This window comes from Gymnodraco acuticeps, unplaced genomic scaffold (genome assembly GCF_902827175.1).
Source record: "Gymnodraco acuticeps unplaced genomic scaffold, fGymAcu1.1, whole genome shotgun sequence".
In the NCBI taxonomy this organism is placed as follows: Eukaryota; Metazoa; Chordata; class Actinopteri; order Perciformes; family Bathydraconidae; genus Gymnodraco; species Gymnodraco acuticeps.
Genome location: NW_022990966.1, coordinates 807029 through 828223, shown reverse-complemented (window position 1 = coordinate 828223; position 21195 = coordinate 807029). Strand labels below are relative to the sequence as shown.

At 38.9% G+C, this 21195-nt stretch overlaps 2 protein-coding genes across 4 annotated transcripts in view; one reads left to right on the top strand and one right to left on the bottom strand.

Moving 5' to 3' along the window:
• Positions 1–519: 519 nt before the first annotated feature.
• crip1 (cysteine-rich protein 1) lies at positions 520–6022 on the top strand. Its single transcript, XM_034235291.1, has 5 exons — positions 520–689; positions 4517–4611; positions 5273–5330; positions 5596–5640; positions 5776–6022. Exons 1-4 carry the CDS (start codon positions 650–652, stop codon positions 5634–5636), a joined length of 234 nt encoding a protein of 77 aa, XP_034091182.1. The 5' UTR covers positions 520–649; the 3' UTR covers positions 5637–5640; positions 5776–6022.
• Positions 6023–16872: 10850 nt separating this feature from the next.
• Positions 16873–21195, bottom strand: part of mideasb (mitotic deacetylase associated SANT domain protein b) — a 31346-nt gene continuing 27023 nt past the window's right edge. For all 3 annotated transcript variants that reach the window (XM_034235335.1, XM_034235337.1, XM_034235334.1), the window contains exon 13: positions 16873–20032. In XM_034235335.1, the coding sequence (XP_034091226.1) occupies positions 19813–20032 (220 nt within the window). In that variant the 3' untranslated portion in view covers positions 16873–19812. The remainder of the gene's footprint in view (positions 20033–21195) is intronic.

Here is a 21195-nt window from a genome sequence, read left to right as displayed (position 1 = left end):
GTTCTTATGTTCTGTAATTAGTGTTTGGGCATTCAAATGGGAGCACTCAACAGATTAATAAAATTAACATTTAAATTTATGAGATGAGAGCTACAAACTCTATTGGAATCCCATGATCTGGTACTTTGCTTATTCATACATTTTATTATGTAATTTATTACTTTTGGATTTTACTGTAATGGTCATTTCATCCGATTGAACTCTATTCATTTTGTGACTCTCAAAAACACCACAAAAAGCAAGTTTATAATATTGGAATAAAATAATATTAAAATGCACTCTAATAGAAAGAAAAAAACTCAAATAGTGTTTATTTATCGTGCATTGCTTACTTTTAATAAAAGGTAGTTGGTAATATGACAAACTGCTATACAAGAGGATATGTTTAATTAGTTTACATCTTTAATTTCAGTGCTTCATTGTGATGTTTTCTGCGCGTACACTCACTCACACTCAACTCAAGCCTCTCCCACTGTTAGAAAAAAGAGAAAAGTGTCAGTTTCCTCGGTGCTATAAAAAGAGGACGCTGCGCACATCTGCACTTCAGCGAGGCGTGGTCAGAGCGACAGGCAGGTGCGACAGACAATACAGCCGCAGGATATCACCAGCACTTTCTACACCTACCCCGTACCTACACAGCTGCAACAAGATGCCTAAGTGTCCAAAGTGCGAGAAGGAAGTTTACTTCGGTAAGATTTGCTCTCGTTGTTTTTATTTTCCTCCAATTAGTTTTTCTTTCACATGCAGAGCATATCGTGTTTCCTGATTTTAGAAATCTTAGCGTCTTTTTGTGCTCAAATGAGGAAACAGGAAACTGAATTGAACTAACACGCTGACAGGCACATGACATGTGTTTTACGAGTCAACTATTAAATAACCTTTGAAAACTTTGGGAAATAAAAGAGTACTGGTTGTACTCGATGCAATTAAGGCAGTATTTGAAATTGTATTAAAGTGTAGCTAATCCTAAGTGCTTTATGTATTTTGGATGCAAAATCATACTTTGTATGTAACTATCATTGTGAAATAAATGTATTTAAATTAGTGTCCTTTTGAAATTGTGTGTATTTATATAGAACAATGCAGAAATGTGAATGATTTTAGTAAAATACCTCAACATTTTGCATCTACCCAAGTGGCCTACAGCTTAGAAGTACTTTCTACCACTTAAAACACAAGGGCCCTTATACACAACTATTTTGAAATCGAAGCACTTTTTCCTCATAATACTTTCCTGATATTACTTCTGTACTTTTACCAAAGTACATTTTTGAATGCAGGACATGGTGTCAGGTGGAGCATATTATAACTGCTTTATGCACTTTAAAGGAATTATAAATAATGCGTTATATTTTATAAACTGTTTGTTGTGGATTGTTTCGAATGTAAAACTTAAACCTAAAGTTTAAAATCTACAATATTTTATTCGGAAAACGGAAATACTCAAGTACAACTGTACTTAGTTACTCTTACTACTGCAGTTGTATCACTATTTCTAACTCCTTAGCAGTCAGTCTACCCTCTTAGCTGTTTATATCTATATATTTACATGTTTTCAGTTTTGCACATTAATTCCACATTACCTGAAAAGGTCACTGCACTCTGTAAGCTTTCTTGTTATCAAGTTTCCTTGGAGTTGAGATGAATAATGACTGGATGCAGCGGAGGAAGCAGGTTTTTTCAGTCCTGCAATTCGTCTCCATCCTTGTAGGTCATTCTCATGAGGATACCATCAAAGCCCGGAGCAATTACTGCATCCGGGGAGGAAAGGAACAGCTCCATTTTATTTGTGTCCTAATCCATTTAGCACATTGTCTGCAGCTCAGTAGTGCAGCAACAAAGTAAGTCTTCTCTTGGGAGACGCATAGCCAATACAGAATACAAGGCCAAGTCTTTGGACTGTCAGTCAGATGAATTGACCGTGCGACCGGGGAGCTTTGCGTCCCATTTTTCCTTTTCATGGATAAACTTTCTCCATCTGGCCAAAACAAGCAAACCAATTTGTCTCGCTCCAGAACAAGCCCACCATAGAAATATGCTCTTTTCTAAAATATACCTCAGAGGAATAGTAGCCTGAAACAGAGCATTGTATTCTTTATGTGGAAACATCATTATCCTGAACTGCCAGCGTCAATTTCCCCTCCAAACCTCCTCAATAAAAGTTCTCCATACCTCACTCCTTCACCGTGATCACCCCCATCACACCTCACCGCTGCACTCCCCCGTCCTCTCCGTCTTGTTTGCAGCTCATCTATCTTAATGTTTCTAAGCTCTCAGATGGAAACAATCAGGCTACTGCTGCCTCCCTGAATGATGAGGGGGGAACTTGGTGCAGTTCCAGATACAAAGAGAGCACAAGACAAAAATACTTAAAATCTATTTTGTACACCTCTTTTCGTTTTCGAGTGCTAGACTAAGTGCTGCAGAGAAACTAACATGTAGGCTAGGTTGTGTTTGGTGCATAGAGGAAGGCATCAATGAATGAAATGTCTTTAAAACAGGCCATGCTCTCTAAAACTATAGTTTGTGACAATATTGGAAACATGCTTCACTCCCTTTTAACATCATGCTGTCCGCTAAACCATGCAAAACGTAATGCAATAAGTTAATTTGTGAGCTGTAAACCTGCTTGGAGGCCGTGCTTTTTCACGTCCATTTGCAAAACGAAGCTATCTGAGCTGCCTCTACGTTTTGAAACAAGCTTTGCCTGCTTGTGTTTAGTTTCCATATATTTGCTTGTTTTCCGAAGCTCTGCCATCCGTTTTGTGGCTTCCTATTGGATGTATGCTTATAATCTGGCACCTAATTTTTTATCAACATTAATGTACTAACTGGCAGAAAAGTGAGAAAGAAAATTATCCTTTTTCCCAAAATGTCAAATGTGTCAAAGGCTACAGCCAGCAGATGGTTGACATGAGTACAAGTTGATTTAAATCCAGTCAATTTCCCCACAGAAAACGTCTCATTAAAAAAAGAAAAGAAGCACAGCTAGCCTGGTTAGTCCTTGCTAGTCTGTCCTACCGTAACGATATCTATACCAGCACATATAAAGCTCATGATTAAACACAAAACTCCTGGATATCACAGCGTTAATGTGTTCGGAAAGAGCTACGTTTCAAATCGTTACGTTTAGCTAAGCTAACCAACAAAATTACAAAACAAGCACATCAAATAAATTGGCCACAATAGGCTCAAACGTATTCCCATAAATGGCAAACTATTTTGTAAATGGACTTCATGCTGTAGAGAGTGTATTTAAGGTCATTCATTCAACCCTAAATGCTTCATACTGCATTCTTAGCATCCTTTTTAGCTTGACAAACTGTTATACAACCTCCCCATTAATCTTTTGTTGGGATTGAATAGGGTTAATAGTTTAAACAGTCTCCCTCACAGTGTGTTTTTCCACTCAGATGTGAGTGTTTGTGTATACTGGAATGACTCCATAATGTCAGTTTGAGTTGATGCAGAGAGCAGATCGGATTATCTACTTGTCTCTCACGGCCCATTTATTCCCATATCGTTTGGTAAAATAAATGGCACAAAAAAGAATGCTTTATCAGATCCATACACAATCAGGAGTAACACAACATTGCATGGGCGTGATCACAACTGAGGATGGACTCTGATCCCAGCGTTAACTGGGAGACTTCCTCTCCATTACTCAATCGACAGACATGTTTACTCAGTCCACTAATTTGTTATTTGAGATTGTACACAGTATTTATTTCAGGTCAAACAAGCTCCACCATATTGTGCTGAAATGTTGTTACGCCACTGGCCTGAGAGGCTGACCTCCCCCTGCAGCACTCCCTGCTTCTGTTGCCTTGTTTTGGATAATCTCAGGCCATAATTACAAAGGAAGTGTGTCATATCCAAATTATGTGGGAAGGTCAGTTATTTGCATTCATCACGTGACCTTCCTGAACTCTTATTCTTATGAAGTTTATCATAAAATCTGCAAATGTCAATCTTGTTTTGTGCTCCTCAGTTACGACATGTTTGGTAGAAACTATTTCACATCATGATAACACTTCTGTAATTTTCAGCATATCCTGTGCCTGCCCTCCCTGGCCTCTTGCATTCACAGCGTGTAGCTTTTTTTGGTTTTTGCATTAGATTCTTTGGCCAGATATTCACGTGTGACGGTCTTAAAAGTCGTCTAAACTCTTGCCAATGTTTCTCCAATAAAGTCCTGAAACTCAATACCAATGGATCGGATTCCCCTCCCACTTTTACAGTCCTCCTCATGGGTGTTTGTGCAGATCAGCCCTGCAGATAAAGAGAGTCTTTATCATAGTTTATGAGGAAGGAGTTGCACAGATTCCTTTAGGGACACTCAGTTCTCTTTTACCCTCAAGCACCACACCCACATAATGTTCTCAAATGTATCTACAAACACATAATCTTGTTGGTCTCAAACTGATATTGTGACCCTGTGACTGGTCTCTTTACCACAGTGGACAAAGTTCAAGGCCATGATGATTAATTCTGTCTTTGTGTGTGTGTTTTGCAGCCGAGAAGGTAACATCCCTGGGCAAGGACTGGCACAGGCCCTGTCTGAAATGTGAGAAGTGCAGCAAGACGCTGACGCCAGGCTCACACACATCGGTGAGACACCTGGAAAACAAACAATGCATTCAAGCTTATCCTGTAATCTTTGTTAATGTACACAGGTTTTGGGGTTTGATAGCGCTTCATGAAATCACTATTGAATCTCCATTCTGAAGTCGATATGACAGAATTTAAGTTAATAAATAAAATCCTAGTTTTTCTAGTAGTAGCTAATGATGACCTTAATGATTTGGTCTTATTGTATTCAAACTACTGTCACAATAGATGTGTTAGACTATGTTATGCAGGTTAATATTTTACTTTTTACACTTAAACGTAATATATCGCTCTGCTAGCTATAGGACTAACAAGCTAAGTGCAGTTAAACTTGATGGACCTGCTGGCGCCAAAAATACTTGATTGGATAAATGTATATATAGAGACTACAAGATGATTCATTAAACATCTTTACAGGAAGAGAGAAAAGGGGGATTTTTATATGAAACACTATTTCGAAATATATTTGGCACATAACAAAAGATAAATTAACAATTACCATAAAGATAGACCATAGAAATAGAAATAATAACATGTTTTTTTTTTCTTTGAGGTATTATCAAATAATAGACACTTTTTCATCATATTTGATGTCATACAGATACTTCAACTTGTGAATGTTTCCAATACACTAGTGCTAATACATGTATTCCTCTTACAGCATGAAGGCAAGCCATACTGTCATAACCCTTGCTACAGTGCGTTGTTTGGACCTAAAGGTAAGCATTTGCTCAGGTGTAACGCCCTGTGTGAGGATTATTTTATGTAACTCACAGTGTCATGGCTGTAAACCATCCTATCAAAGCACACAATGTCACCTGATGGGCTCCCACCCTCAATAAACCAGTCCTTACGTAATTGGTGCAAATCGTTAAACTCTTATCTTTTGTTAAAGAATATGTTCTCTTCAGATTTTCAAAATAAAAGTCTGAAATGCCTGTTTCTGTTAGTTCACTGACTCCTTCCCTCCTCTTATGTTTGCAGGATTTGGACGTGGTGGGGCTGAAAGCCACACATTTAAATAAACAGGTAATGTGCATTTGATTATATTTGTTCACCTTGTACATCCTATTTGTTAAGACAAACACAGCCCTTTTGAATTCAAGCAAATCCATTGTAGTACTTTGCCCAGCCTCATGTGTGTTTGCATTTCTTTATCATCAGGTTCAACGTTGCCTGGAAGCTTGATTGAAGAGGCCAGCAGTGCTCACTCGTCCAATAAAAACCAGCAAACATACTGTGTTCTCATTCAGAAGAAACATTTAGTTTGTCTGTTTTTATTTTATGTTTTTAAACTCTGGTTTCTAAAAATGATTGTGTATTCCCATGATGTAGTAATGAAGTGGTTATCCTCAAACCCTTTCCTGTTCTTAAAGTGGACATTTTGATTAAACTCTTGTTTCTTTCTTGATTTAATTGTATTTATTCTTTGTCGAACACCCATAAATTAGACCTTTTTTCTTGTCAATGACAACGTTCATGTCAGTTGCATTTAGTGTCACATTGTTCATTATGTGTAATTTAATCTGCATTTCCTTTTTATTTCGACCCATGACTTTTGCAGTCTTTCTGCTGCTACTCACATAAATATGTGATAATAATAATAATGATAATAATAAGCGTCTTTGGGTTCAAGAAAAGCGCTATAGAAATATAATTTATTATTATTATAAATGTCAACCGGTGACATTTGCTGCATGATTTTTGGCTTCAATAAAGCACAACATTCCCAAAATATAACTAGATGTATTAGAAGTACAACAGTTTCAAGAAAAAGTCAAACACAAGACAAGTCGGGGTCATCAATTTATTCAAGAATGTACAAAAACACAGCAATCCATATGTGCCGAACCTCAAAAACAGTACAAACTAAACCAAAAACCTTATCAATAAACCTGAATACAACACATTCAGGTTAATAGCTCATGTCAAAAGCATATTAAATAACATTGCACCAATATTAAAATGTAATATTATGTATGAAATAACTTCTTTAGCAATGCTTACTTTTAAAATAAAATCATGCTCATGCTGGTGCATTGTGGGTAGCCGGAACAGCTGAGTCTTTGCAGATCCACCAGATGCTTCTGTGGACCTTTTTGGTTTCTTCCCAAACTGTTTCTCTGCACGCCCGCCCTCGATGTCCATGGATCACGTAGCAGCCTCCACCATGCCTCTGCCATCCCAGCCTGTTGCTATGACAACAGACACAAACAGTACCCAACAGACTGTGTACAGTCTGTCCGTCCGTCTGGCGGTCATCATGTTTTCCCTTCACTGCAACAAAGACGCTCAGTGTCGCAGGAAAATCACAACCAAGTCCATACACACTGAGGAAGCTGATGAAAATGTGCAAAAGGATGTTTGGCAATGAAGCAATTGTCTGCATTTTATCTAAATTGACTGTGAAATTAAACACAAATGCAGCTTGTTTATGCATTTTGTATATATTTGAGTTGGCATGCATTTAATATAATATGGCCTGTTTTTGACATTTACTTGTTATAATTGGTCTATTTAATTTAATCTTTATTAACTAAAAGACAATAAATTCAATCAAAGTGAAGGAACATACATGCTAATAAGACTCATACAAGCCAACACTTTTGCAATTTAAAAGTTAATGAACATTTGAATACATAAACACATTTATGTAGAAATCTGGAAACAATAGGGGCTTTTATTGTATATAAAAGTAGGTCATATAGCATTTTTTTGCTGAGCATCATGGAGTTCATAGAAACAATTTACCTTGCTAGTATATTTTCTTCAACTGTAGCTAGCTGCAGTAGCAGCTAATTTGGCTAACGGTTAGCCTGATTGAGTTGGTTGCAAATTAAATGTGTCTGTAGAGCTCTGCTTTATTAATGTCTTAAGGTGTTACATTTCAATGTAGGCAAGGCAAGGCAAGGCAAGGCAAGGCGAGGCAAGGCAAGGCAAGGCAAGTTTATTTATATAGCACCTTTCAACACAAGGCAATTCAAGGTGCTTTACAAAAATGAAAGACATTCAGACAAAGGCATTTAAAAACAGTAAAAGATAATAAAAGAAACATTAAAAGAAAAAATACATGAATAAAAAGTACATGAATAAAAAGTTACAGTGCATTAAGATATGAATAGTTCACACAGAAGTTCCACTTTACTGATGAACACAACGGCTCAGTTTCAATTCAAATGAAAAGCAGCGACAAAAAGAAAAGTCATCAGACTGGATTTAAAAGTAGTCAGAGTTGCAGCGGACCTGCAGGTTTCTGGGAGTTTGTTCCAGATATTTGGAGCATAATAACTGAACGCAGCTTTACCATGTTTAGTTCTGACTCTGGGGACAGAAAGCTGACCAGTCCCTGAAGACCTGAGAGATCTGGATGGTTCATAATTTAGCAGGAGGTCAGAAATGTATTTTGGGCCTAAACCATTCAGTACTTTATAAACCAGCAGCAGTATTTTTGAAATCTATTCTTTGACACACAGGAAGCGAGTGTAAAGACTTCAGAACAGGAGTGATGTGAGTGATCCACTTTCTTAGTGTTAGTGAGGACTCAAGCAGCAGCGGTCTGAATCAGCTGCAGCTTTCTAATAGATTTTTTAGTGAGACCTGTGAAGACACCATTGCAGTAGTCGAGTCTACTGAAGATAAAAGCATGGACAAGTTTTTCCAAATCCTGCTGTGACATTAGTCTTTTAATCCTAGATATGTTCTTTAGGTGATAGTAGGCTGATTTAGTAACTGTTTTAATGTGACTGTTGAAACTCAGGTCAGAGTCCATGACTACACCTAGATTTCTGGCTTTATCTGTTGTTTTGAACATTGCACACTGAAGCTCAGCGCTAACTTTTATACGTTCTGCCTTGGCTCCAAAAACCATTACCTCAGTTTTGTCTTTGTTTAATTGGAGAACGTTCTGACACATCCAGTCATTGATTTGTTCAATGCACTTACTCAGTGTTTTAACTGGAGCATAGTCTCCTGGTGAAATGGTTATGTACATTTGTGTGTCATCCGCATAGCTATGGTAACTTATTTTGTTGTTTTTCATTATCCGAGCCAGTGGTAGCATGTAGATGTTAAAGAGAAGAGGCCCCAAGATGGAGCCTTGAGGAACCCCACATGTCATATTTGTCAACTCAGATTTGTATTTACCCATAGAAACAAAGTTGTTTCTGTCCTTTAAGTAGGATTCAAACCAATTTAGAACTGTTTCTGAAAGTCCCACCCAGTTTTCCAGTCAGTCTAGTAATATGCTGTGGTCAACAGTGTCAAACGCAGCACTGAGATCTAATAATACTAACACTGAAGTTCTGCCATTGTCTGTGTTTAAGTGGATGTCATTGAAGACCTTTACAAGAGCAGTCTCAGTGCTGTGGTTTGGACGAAAGCCTGACTGGAACACATCTAAACAGCTATTTAAATGCAAGAAATTACTCAACTGTTGAAAGACTACTTTTTCAATGATTTTACCTAGAAATGGCAGGTTTGATATGGGCCTGTAATTGTTCATTACTGAAACGTCTAGATTATGCTTTTTTAAGAGCGGTTTAATGACTGCAGTTTTCAGGGCCTGTGGAAAAACACCTGAGTGAAGAGATTTGTTTACTATATGAAGTATATCTGAGGCCATGCAAGGCAAAACATTTTTGAAAAACCCTGTTGGAATAATATCAAGGCAGCAAGAGGAGGATTTCAGAAGTTGTATAATGTCCTCTAGGTTTTTATCATTAATCTGATGGAATTGTGTCATGGTGTTTGAATTGATATTAGGTGGACACAGAGACAAAACATTTGCTGTTCCTGATGCAGAGGCACTGACTGCTTGTCTGATTTTCTGAATTTTGTCAGTGAAGAAGGCAAAATCATTGCACGCCCTGGTGGATAGAAATTCAGAGGCTACTGACACTGGAGGGTTAGTTAGTCTGTCGACGGTAGCGAACAAGGCACGTGCGTTGTTTTTGTTTTTGGCAATGATATCAGAGAAGAAAGACTGTCGGGCAAATTTCAATTCCAAATTATAAAGGCCAAGTCTCTCTCTTTATGTAAGAACCTTCATAAAAAACATCCAGACTATGTATTCTACTTAATGGTGATGATGACACATGATTGTGCTAAAAGACGGAAGCTAACGCTAAAAGGTCACAGGCCAAAAGTTGATCCTCTCTGTCCTGCTCAATAAAGCTATATGTAGCTAACTCTAAGTAATGAAGACTTGCTTTCCTTGGAAGAACTGCCCAGTTACTGCCAAGCTACAGCTATTGGTTTAATTCACTAATTTCACTATAACTCTTTGTGTTGGTTTTGTAAAGGCTTAATCATCTTAATTGTAATGTCTATAGCAGAAGACATAAAACAATTGGTCTTATTTGTACACGCAAGTCGGATAAAGTAACTGGAACATGTCCTTACAAAGCTTACAAGGAAAGGCTAATTGTGTGGTGGATTGTGCTTAGATTCCTCTTCTGTACATAGTTTTTGCTTGTGCAAATACCTCCTATTTGCACAGGAAATACCAACATAATCGTTTATCATGATGACGCATCCAGATGATGGCGAGAGACCTGCAGCATTAATTAAGTTCACAGTTGGATGTTCAAGACGTTAATAGGTCACAGCACATACTTTGTTCATGATGTTGGGACATAATGAGGATCATTTCCTGACATGATTGTAAAGAAAGCTGCGTGCAGACAGAGAGAACATTTAAAAAGCACTTATGGTGACTTACATTGCACTTAAAATGAAGTGTTACAGGTTTTATTTTTACTGTCTTGCAGGAGGAGAGTGAGAGCGAAAAAACCTGCTGTGTCAGCGTGAATCAGAGGCCCCTCACTCATGAAACTGTAAAATTAGACTCATAAACCTATTAAGGACTGGAAAATAAGTGTTGAAGTGTCTCAAGGCTATTCCAACTCATGCAGACCTGGGTGGCCTTTCATTCCAAAAGTCAGGCTTGAGAAAAAGATGGATTGAAAGAGTCTTCTGGACAGTTAGGTTTTGGGTTTTTAATAATTGTTTTGAAAGTAAAACTACAAGAAAGTACAAATAAGAAGATACAGTTCATAAAATTACTTATTTTTGTTGTGGTTAACAAATAAATAAAGATAAAATGAGCCTACAAACCAATAAAATAATTATTTGTTTGTACAGTCCTGCGACAGCCACAGTAGGCTACTTGAATTTGATTATAGCATTTGATTGATTTAAGTCTGTAAGGACAAAATGCTTAAGAAAATGAAATGGCTACCCTTGAATCTTGTTTCTATTGTTGGTTATAAATTAATTTCTGACATAAAATAGTGCAACAGTGCAAGTTATACAACGGTTCAAGTAAAATGCTGCAATAAATATACTTTTGTAAAAAAAACTCAAAACTGTACACTGGAACAAAATGCTGCTTATTGTAATAGTATATAAACATGTTGACTGTCAACAGATGAATGTGCTCCAAACAGAAGCAAACTGTGGATCGTCTGAGAGATTTAACAACATTTCTGGCCTTCCTGCTTTTCTAAGAGACAATAAGTGAGACTGAAGAAAACTTCGTATCCTTGAGGCTAACAGTCAGGACTTTAAACTGTATCACATGTGTGAAATCGTGAGAGTCATAAAATCACGCCCGCCAGTTTTAATGTGGACACCATAGATGGACACACACATGTCTGTGCCAAAAGGCTATTATTATTTTAAACATCTGTCTTTCTAGATTCTACCTTCTGAAGTAGACCACTTAAAGTAATAATGTTCATTTGTGAACATTGTCTTTACATTAGCAATTTGTGCATGGTCCGCTCTAAGAGTTTCCACTCAGAAAAAACCTGTTAATGTGATTTCATGGCGGTAAAAATAAAGGTGTGAACAGGAAATCCACCATGTACTTTTCACTCACTTAACCCTCCTATTGTCTTTGTGTTCCCCGCCTTACTTTGGTGTTCGCAGTCAAATTTGACCGGTCCTGTTTTAACTGCTATTACATTAACACAAAAACCATTAATCATCACCACATTTCATTCAAACTGTAAATATTGTATCAGACTACTGGTATACATGAAAAACTGCAGTAAATATACAAAGAACAGACACTGAACATGTATTGCGTGTGCCAGGTGTGATCCATGTCGGGGGATGGGCACATAAGAGCGGGAAATGTGTCAAATTGTTCTGTGTGTGCCAGGTGTGATTCACATGGGGGGATTGGGCACATAAGGGGGGACACACATCTAGAGTGTGTGTGTGTGTGTGTGTGTGTGTGTGTGTGTGTGTGTGTGTGTGTGTGTGTGTGTGTGTGTGTGTGTGTGTGTGTGTGTTTTATCTGATCCCAATGGTTACTAATTCCTTTTCTTTATGGCGGTCATTTTTGACCGGGAACACCATGGGTGTTACAAAGTTGACTAAATCATCCAAAATGCAATGAGAGTGGTGGTCAGTAATTTTATGTGTTCAAATGTCTACTGTGAAGGATATCATACAGCCTTAATGCAATCGAATGTAAAACAAAAAGGTTATGATTGATGAAATTAGTAAATCGGTCAGATTTGACCCGAAGACAACAGGAGGGGAAGACTATAATTAAACATCTCTAAAATGTATTATAACTAATGTTGGGGAATATTTTCCAAGGCCCATAACTTTGACCCAGTTTATCAGTTCAAAGTGTCCTGACTGAACACACGCACCTCGTAACCTTGGCTATTGTGCTCTCAGTGTACTGTCTCCCTGTTTCTGCCTGTTGGCGTCAGCTGATAGAGGTGTTATGATTCTATGTTCCTGCCTGTTGAGGTCAGCTGATAGTGGTGTTATGATGTTATCTTGTTATGCAGCATATTGATGATGCTCTCGGAACTAGCTAAATACATGGGTCCAGGGTAGAGTTCTTGAGAATTGACGTGGCAACTCTACCGTGCAGTCAGATCGTGGCTGCTGTGACTTGTGATGTGAATTCTCCGGCCGAAACTCCAAATAAACCATCAGTGTTTGACATCAAAGCTCCTGCTCTTCCCGTGTCTCTTTCCTGAGTCGGTGACTCCCACTGCATTGCTACACAGAAGTTTCCCTTACAACTAACTGTTACTGAACATTTTCAGATTTTTCATAGGCAGTTTGAGTGATTTGTTTTTGCTTTGATAGCAGTAATAAGGCTGAGGTTTATAATTTTCTACAAGGTTGTTAATATGCTAAATCAAAATGCATGATTGCCTACATGAATTGAAAACGGCAATGACGACTAAAATCAAATGTAGGTCACAAGATGATACATGAAATTGGAGAAAAAAAAATTAAAGTTACAATCCTAAGTATTCCTATAAAAAGTTGTAGCCTTTGGTTCCTTACATGTTTTCGATGGGAAATTCACTTTAGTTAAACGTCTTAAGATATATTAAACCTGGATTAAAACAATGTTTGGTTTAAAGTGGACAAGGCCAAAGAACTGCACTGTTTTAAAGAGAAATATGTTCATTTGTTTTCTTTCTAAGAGTTTAATGTGAAGATTGTTGACAATTTCGTTAAAGATCTACAGTAGTTTGAAAGAGTGGCATTAGGACGCACATTTCAAATTAATCACAGATAGCATATTTCATTTTCAAAACATGTTCAGTTGAAATTGGAAAGACCTGACTGCTGCAACACACAACACCACCACCCTCCTCTCCTCATCATCAGTAACACCACTTTGAATAAATTCCAGTGTGTGAAATTTAGAAACGTGCCTTTGGACAACCTTCACCTTCATCCCTGTGAAGGATCCCAAGTGTGCCGTTGAAGTCTGGCTGAACGTATCAACCCAGAGGCTCCAGCAGAGTCTTGTTTGTGGCAGATTACCAGCAAGGCATTGAGGAGGTTACTCAGCTGAATCTGGTCCTCATTTCTGTAATTGAATAAGCATGGCTGTCTCAGATACTCCCCTGATCTCACCATCGAATTCAATAAGGAAGAGGAGTCTTTCAGATCTCTTGGCATTACCCTGGACAATAACTTCAGCTTCAAACATGGACATTTGTAAGCGTTGTCAACAGAGACTGACAGCCAACCATAAACGAAATCACCTGTCTGTCAACCCCCATCTTCTTCTTCTCCTGTAGCATAGCAATTTCACTGTTCTTTTTATATCGTGCCATCTGCTTTTATGCCGTCCATATGCTTGCAGTCACCAGTAAGAATATTAACTTGAATATAACTCATCGAGCCAGAAAACCCTCCGGTATAAAATAGCTAGGATCACGTGAGATCAAGGACGCTTCCTGTTAATACATTGTTTTCTTTTCATGTGTGTTTGTTTGCGAGGTTTGGTGTGTGTGAATTGGGGGACAGACAGGGACCACAAAAGTCGTTAAAAGTCGACCAAAAGTCATTATGTTCATGAACATCGTCCCCCTTACCCACCTCATCCCTGGCAGAGATTCTGTCTTTTGTTTTTCCTAGATACTTGTTTGATACAGATTAGGTATGGGATACCTACTATATGTGCAGAAAGGCCCGTTTAGCAAAAATATCTGTACCTACTGACATACCTAAAGCTCACTCATACTATCAGTGACCTCTGCTATCTATGGTAAATTGACATAAAAATGCTTTAAGCAACACAAATCAGTATAAAAACATGCATTCATATCTTGATGGATAGAACTGAACCACTGACTATCCAATTGGTGTACAAGCACTCAACTAAATCTTTAAATCCTTCCTTCGATCCCTTTCTAACACATTTTCCTCCATTCTCCTTAACTTTGCGCAACCTCTTTTGTTTTCGTCTTCCCACCTCTCCTCCTCAATTACTCACTATCCTCCCTCCATCCTCCCTCCCATCTTGTTTCCTATTACCAGGCTGCAGTTGATTAGTGCTGCTGGATGTTTCTGTTTCCACTGCAGCCCCCCCGTCTCAGCACATGTGTATAAATAAGCCCTCTGGCGTTGTAATTGCTAAATAGGATCCAGTGTGTTTGTGTGCAGCAGAAAAAATTGAGCTGCTGCCATAAGCATCTCTATGGCAGCCAGCTCTCCTTAAACACACAGAGAGGTGAGCCATCAGCGGCGGCAAGCCCAGGAGAAAGCCTCAACGCTGGGGAAGATAATGAGGTGGCCAGGCCTCTGAGTCTGGATCTGGATTGCTGAATATCCTCTTGGTGCATCAATCATGGTTTAGCCAATGGGGTCAAAGTCCAGTAAACTCTGTACTCGTGCAATTAGACTTTCAGCAGCTTCAATAACAAGGGTCTTCCGATTTGAGTGCAATTTAACAACATTAGTTCAGCTTTTGTGAACGTTTTGCACTCTCATCTACCTGGGTCCAGAAAATTGTTAAAATGGTAAACCTGTTGTTATCCCATCTTTATGGAGGTAGGTTTGTCTCAATGTTATTCGTGTGAGCAGATTGACAATCCATGTGTAAATGTATAATCTCTAAATTAAAACATCACTAATATAAGCACTGCCTGATTGTGAGCAATAAAATGCAATGCGTTCTTTGTAGGGTCCATGTTGTTTTTACGTGATGACTCAAGGCTCATGAACACAACATGTCGGAAAAAAGACTTCTATATTTGGGGGGAAAAAACGTTTTTGCGTCAGGGAAATTGTGTTTTATAGACTGAGCTCCTCTGTGGTAGATAACACCTCCAGGATTTAGTCCTCATTATCACACCTCCTGATGGACTCTGATGTCCAGGCTTTTAAAGTATGATAACGATGTGGAGCATCATTACGAGCTGATGAGTGTTTTGTGTAAAACAGTCATTAAAAAAACTCCACATTAACTTAGTCTCTCTACCTCCTACTCTCTCTTGTTCTCAAAGCACCTGGCTACCATTTTCAGGGTTTTCTCTCGACACATGCTGTCTGAGCCTCCAGGGACTTGCAGACAGTTTAATTGTACGATGGCAGTGAAAAATAACCTGTGGTCTTCTTCGTGTGTCCGTGTGATGGATGGTCTGCAATACCAGTCCATATATAAGTGATCATTAAGCAGGAGGAATTTCCCAGAAGTGTTTTTCCAAATGCGAAAGATGCAATTCTTCAAAACTCAAACGACATTGAGCGATGGATGCCAACGAGTTCTCGTGAACATTTTGTGATTCAGTGTTTCCCCCTGAAATCCTCTAGGACTTCGCTCTGATCTCTAACTTTCTCCAGCTGTCCCATTGTCAGATGAAGTTGTGTTTTTGCACTCAGGATCCCTCTTCTCTCTTCCTTAACTCTCATCCCACCTATTTGTCTTCCACCTCCTCCACCATTTGGAACAAACAAAAGATTCTGTCAGAGTACATCTGAGCTGCAATGCTGTTCGTCTTTGCTTTTCCCAGAATGCACTGCTGCTGGTGGGAGTTGGCAGTCCCCCTCATAATTGTATCTCCATTGTCAGATCTACACTACATTATAACCCGACCGATATATGATATGATTTACTCATTCATCTTGTGATAACGGCGACAATATAACATGGCAAAACAACCTAATGGTCAGTGCTGGGATCTGTATGTAATACAATAACTTTTCCAAGTATGAATTCTCATTATGAATTCATATTTACAGAACTGTGTTCAATGATGCAGGATAATAATGAACGGTTTCAAATGTCTCATTTTTGTCAATAATAGCAAATGTTTAATATCTCTAAGCTTTTCTCCACCTCACTTCCATATATTGAATAAAGCCAACATGACCGGGGGATTTAAACTTACAATGTTATGTAGAACATTGTTAATGATCTTTCTACTGGGCCCAATATGCTGTAGATACAGACATAAAAGGATGACTTAGCTGGCTTACACTGCAACACTAACAGAAATGTTCATTAATGTGTTTAAATCTAATAAATAAAGTTAATTAAATGCAACAAAACAGACGCATAACCTTTGTAAGAGTAGACCGTGTTTAGTACACAACTGCCACCAGCCTAGCTTTGTGAATGTAACATTACATTAGGCATCAGAAGCACAGTGACAAAGAGCCTCTGTATGTTTTTAGATTTTAAAGACCTCTGAGACAGTTGTGTGATTTACATAAATACATTTTACTTGCCACCTTTAACCAATGAAACCACTAAATGTCAACCAAAAGGTGAAGTTTGCACTAAGCAAACATAGCTTTTGCTTTGAAAGTCACACCAGCGCCCCCCTCTGCTCTTTGCTGGTACTTCAGTCCTTTAACTGCTGAGACTCTGCTGCTCTCTTGTGCCGTTTATCTGAATTGCACCATTAGCAGCAACATCACAACATCACAAGGCCCTCGTTAGATAATGGAAAGAAATACAAAAAAAAGACACATTCAAAAGTCTTAGTGAATATTTTAAAACTTTAATATACAGTGCTTTGTAAATCATTACTAAAAACACAAGTGGTAAAAATCAAATCGAAACAAATAAGTTACACTGTAGTAAAAAGCACTTGAGATTCCTTTCCGTTTTTCATCATTAGTGTGAACCCCATATATGAAAATAGCATAGAAAGTATGCAAACATAGAATTTCATTCATATATATTTTTCTAATCTTTAGCTAAATAAACCTTTTTTTCCCTCTTAAAATTCCCTTAACTAAGAAATTTTTACAGCTGTGTGTTTTGTGTCGACGGCCTCGAATTTCATCCATAATTCTACAGCTTAAAAACTTTTTCACAACAACTTCCCCCTCACGAGGAACCTCAAGAAAAGCCCGAAAGAAAAAGGAAATATAAATTAACATACCAAACATGTGAACAGTCTTTCAAACCTTTTTTTTCATAGAGCGGTGTACAGTTTAACATTTGAACCTCTCACACACACACACACACACACACTTAACAGTACATCCAAACATACACACACACACACACACACACACAGTCTGTGCATAGACCCAGGTCTGAGTTGTGGAGTTAATGATAACCGGAGCTTTATTTCGCCGCAACTTCCCCACTGTGGTTTGTCCTTTAAAAAGGAAAATAACCCTTTAACCCATTTGTTGCGACGGCAACAGAAGCTGGCTCCGGGCCGAAGAGCTTAACGTTGAGATATGTAGAGATAGACGGATCAAAACACACCGTTTCCACAGACCAATTTAGTGCCTGCCATCAGCGACAAGGTAAACAGAAATAAAGTCAACCATAGATACACACGTAGGGATAGACAAAGAAATATTTTAGTTATTTAGTGAATTTTTCAGCCACTATCTTCATTTAAACGTCATATTTATATATATATATAATAACTCAACATTTCCAAATGCTTGCGTAAGCTGTGTCATGCTGCCCTTAGGTCAACTGCTGACCCACATAGTCATGGTTTCATCAGAGCATGTTAGTGTCACAACCATCTTAACACAGTTTGAGACACAGGGGAGAATACAGTCTCCAAAATCCAGCAAAACAGGTTTCAATTTAAAGGCACCAAATAAGTATTTTTAGTCTGAAAATATAACTTTCACAACAACATTCGAAATCCCCTCTGAAAACGTTTGGTTAGCAGAAAATAATGCTTCTGCCTCTCGTAATGCAGGGTTGTTGATGACAGTTATAATTTACTGACATATTCACAGTTTGTGGGAAGTAGAGAACCGACTGCTGCTGATATCTGGTTTTAAAAAGATATGTCTTAAGCATTCAAAACCTCCTGTAAAGTTAAGTTAAGTTAACAATGAGTCTGCTCCTTTAAATCCCTTGTAGAAAATTATTTATAAAAAATACTTTAACAATATGCGTAATAAAGGGAACTTTAGCTGAGATGTGTAAGAAGGGAGCAGATACTGATATCTGGTTCTAGAAAGCAAAGCAAATGTCTTTTTGTTGACATTAAAAATATGAGTTAAGTTGTTTTACAGTAAACAATACGTCCTCTCTGTATACCCGTTCATTGATGACAATATATTCTCTGCTTTTAAGAGGCAGATATCGACTCCCACTAAATTATCTGCTATCAAAACCTCTTGTTTAAACCGTCAAAATATGACTTAAGTTTGGTTGAAGTGAAGACTGCCTTTGTGCGAGGAAGTCATTTCCTCTAGATAAGTAGTAAGAAACTCATAAATACTGATATTTGTTTCCAACATGTCTTGAATTAGTTTGTGTTTGTTGTCTTCCCCACTCGTCGTGTGTACCTATCGAGACTCGCGGTTTACAGAGAGAGTCAGTCCTCCTATCAGTTACAGTGCTGACAGCCAGGCGTCCACAGAAAGCATGAGGTGGGGGGGGGGGGCTTGTTGACGCTCAGGGGGTCAACTTGTTCTATTGCACATACGTTTTTGCCTTTTCTTCATTTCTGGCTTCCAAAAAAAAAAATCTCACAGTTATCAACAGGCAGCGAATAGCATTATTTTTGTTTGTTTTTTGTTTAAATAAAAAAAGAAAGGAAAAATAAGGTATAGACAAGTACGGAAAAGCGCTCACTTAAATTGCAGCCAAAAACCAGGATGATATAATAATATTACTAAACAAGAATATTCACAAAAACAACAACAATAAGCATATATAGCAACACAGGCAGAAAAAGTAACGTTTACCTGTGTGGATATTTATAAAAAATAAAAAAAAAAGTGTAAAATTGATTGTCATTTCAGGGTAAAAAGCATCAAAACATCCAAGGCATTAACAGTGAGGAACACACTGGGAACTATAAAAAGAGACGTGGGCTGAGGGTACAAAGAACTGAAGCCCAAATGAAGGACGCTCACAGACACATTTGGTGCACATCATGCGTCTGAGAAAGCTTTGGCAGCCTTTAGTGCAGAGGAGCAGCCAAACAAAGGCAACAGTTTGCAGTTTGTACATGCCATCCGTCCGTCTGTCCAACAGCAGGACTCTCCGTTCATCCCCCAGCTGTCAGACTTAAAAAAACTTCATCCAGATGAGATGCAGCCTAAGCAAGCGCGTACTGTGGCTCATCGAGAAAGAAAATCAAAAAGTTCCTTGTCCGTCGAACGAGACTCGAAGTGCTGAGGAAAGGCCTGGCGAGGCGGCATGGCTTTGATTTGAACGAGCCCTGTGACCAAGAGAGGTAACTCTTGAAAAGCTTTTCAAGCAGAGTAAAGGGGGGGGCGTTTTGGAAAGTTCATACACACTCATTGTCACACAAACACACACATACTCACTCACTCACATGGGAGTAAATCTGTCCCTGAATGTGCCAAGCAACGGAAGTCTTCTTGTCCCACGACATATACACAGGAGGGGTTTCTCCTTTTTAAATCCACCTCCCGTCCCAGAGAGTAAAGCCACGCTTCAGTCAGTGTGTGTGTCCTTTTCTCTTACTTCCAGTCCTTATCGTCCTTGTCCTCCTCGCCCGACGACTCCTCGTTGGTGCTGTCCCCCGCCTGCCGCGCCCCGTTCTGCCGGGCGGCGAACGCAGCGGCCGCCTCGCTCGCCGCCCGCTCCTCGGCCTCCTTCTGTCGCAGCGCGGCCGCCTTCTTCTCCTGCTCGGCGTGGCTCTTCATGTGGGCGCTGCGGCTCTTCACCTTGAAGAAAACCCTACAGGAAGACAGGGAAGAGCTTATTGCCGAAGCCCTTCTTACGTATTGTGCAACATTGCTGGTCATCGAGCTGGAAAAGTCGTGGCCCTTTGTCTTCTCCCCCACAGAAGAAGGAGCTCCACTCTTGAGTTATAAAGTAACAACATCTCTGCTCTGTTCTTCCACAGGCTGCATCAATGATAAGAGATTTAAAAGCTTGGACATTTATAATTAATCACTGTGAGCGAGCAAGACGCATTTCCCCACATTTATAACTGTAAAATCCCCTTTTCAAAACACTTTATCAGTTTAATGATTTCTTAGATGGAGAATAATCGTGCCTATTTCAACATTTCTAACGATGCACCAGCATAACAAGGTATTAAGTTGAAACGCTCAAATCCTTTTTTAATTAGATTAATTAATTATATTCATGCAGTTAACTTGGCATGGATGACTTTGATTCTCATTATTATAAAGTCAGTTTCCTCTGCACCAAAAGAGGATTCTTTAAAAGTCCGTTTATTTAGCTTTGTTTATTTTTTCTCGACGCGTGTATCTCTCTTTCAGCTTTATCTTGGACGATCATTTGGTATATAATTATTTTTGGTATCGTGGACAGTGGGATTTTGATATCACCCAACCCTAAGAGTTATTTCCCCTCGAGGTCTCTCTACATAACGAAAGGGTTCACAAAGTTCAGAGTAATCAGTACCGCAGCATGTGACACAGCAGTGGGTCTGCAGGGGCATGACATGTGCAGCGATGGATTACAATGGCTGTAAAATGGCTAATAAGCCTTATTGGATTTCCAGTAAACAAACATTATCAGACCCTGAATGGATGGCTTATCCATAATGAGCACACGTAGGGCAGTGTGAGTATTTAAAGGGTGAGAGGAGCTCTTGGCCAGTCAGTGGGGTATATTTCATGGAAGAGAGGCGCGATGTGCCAGATCTGCTCGGTGTTTCTGTTGCTAGGACACAGGTTGCAATAACAGGAGCAATGTTGCCAGAGGACGGGCTGGTATTTAATCAAAGCAAGGCAGGAGGTCTTGATTCTTTCACTGTGAGACTTCAACCTCTGTTTACCAATACATATTCCAAGTGGGCGAAATGTAGTATTTAAAATATAGCGAGTTCAGTCTAAAGGACACTTATGTAACTGCTGCTGTCGGCTTTG

What these genes read in the sequence shown, in the direction of transcription:
- crip1 (XM_034235291.1), top strand. Translation starts at nt 650, where the DNA reads ATGCCTAAGTGTCCAAAGTGCGAGAAGGAAGTTTACTTCG. An exon ending in CGCCAGGCTCACACACATCG is followed by an intron (nt 4,612 to 5,272) that starts GTGAGACACCTG and finishes TTCCTCTTACAG; the next exon opens with CATGAAGGCAAGCCATACTG. An exon ending in TGCGTTGTTTGGACCTAAAG is followed by an intron (nt 5,331 to 5,595) that starts GTAAGCATTTGC and finishes TTATGTTTGCAG; the next exon opens with GATTTGGACGTGGTGGGGCT.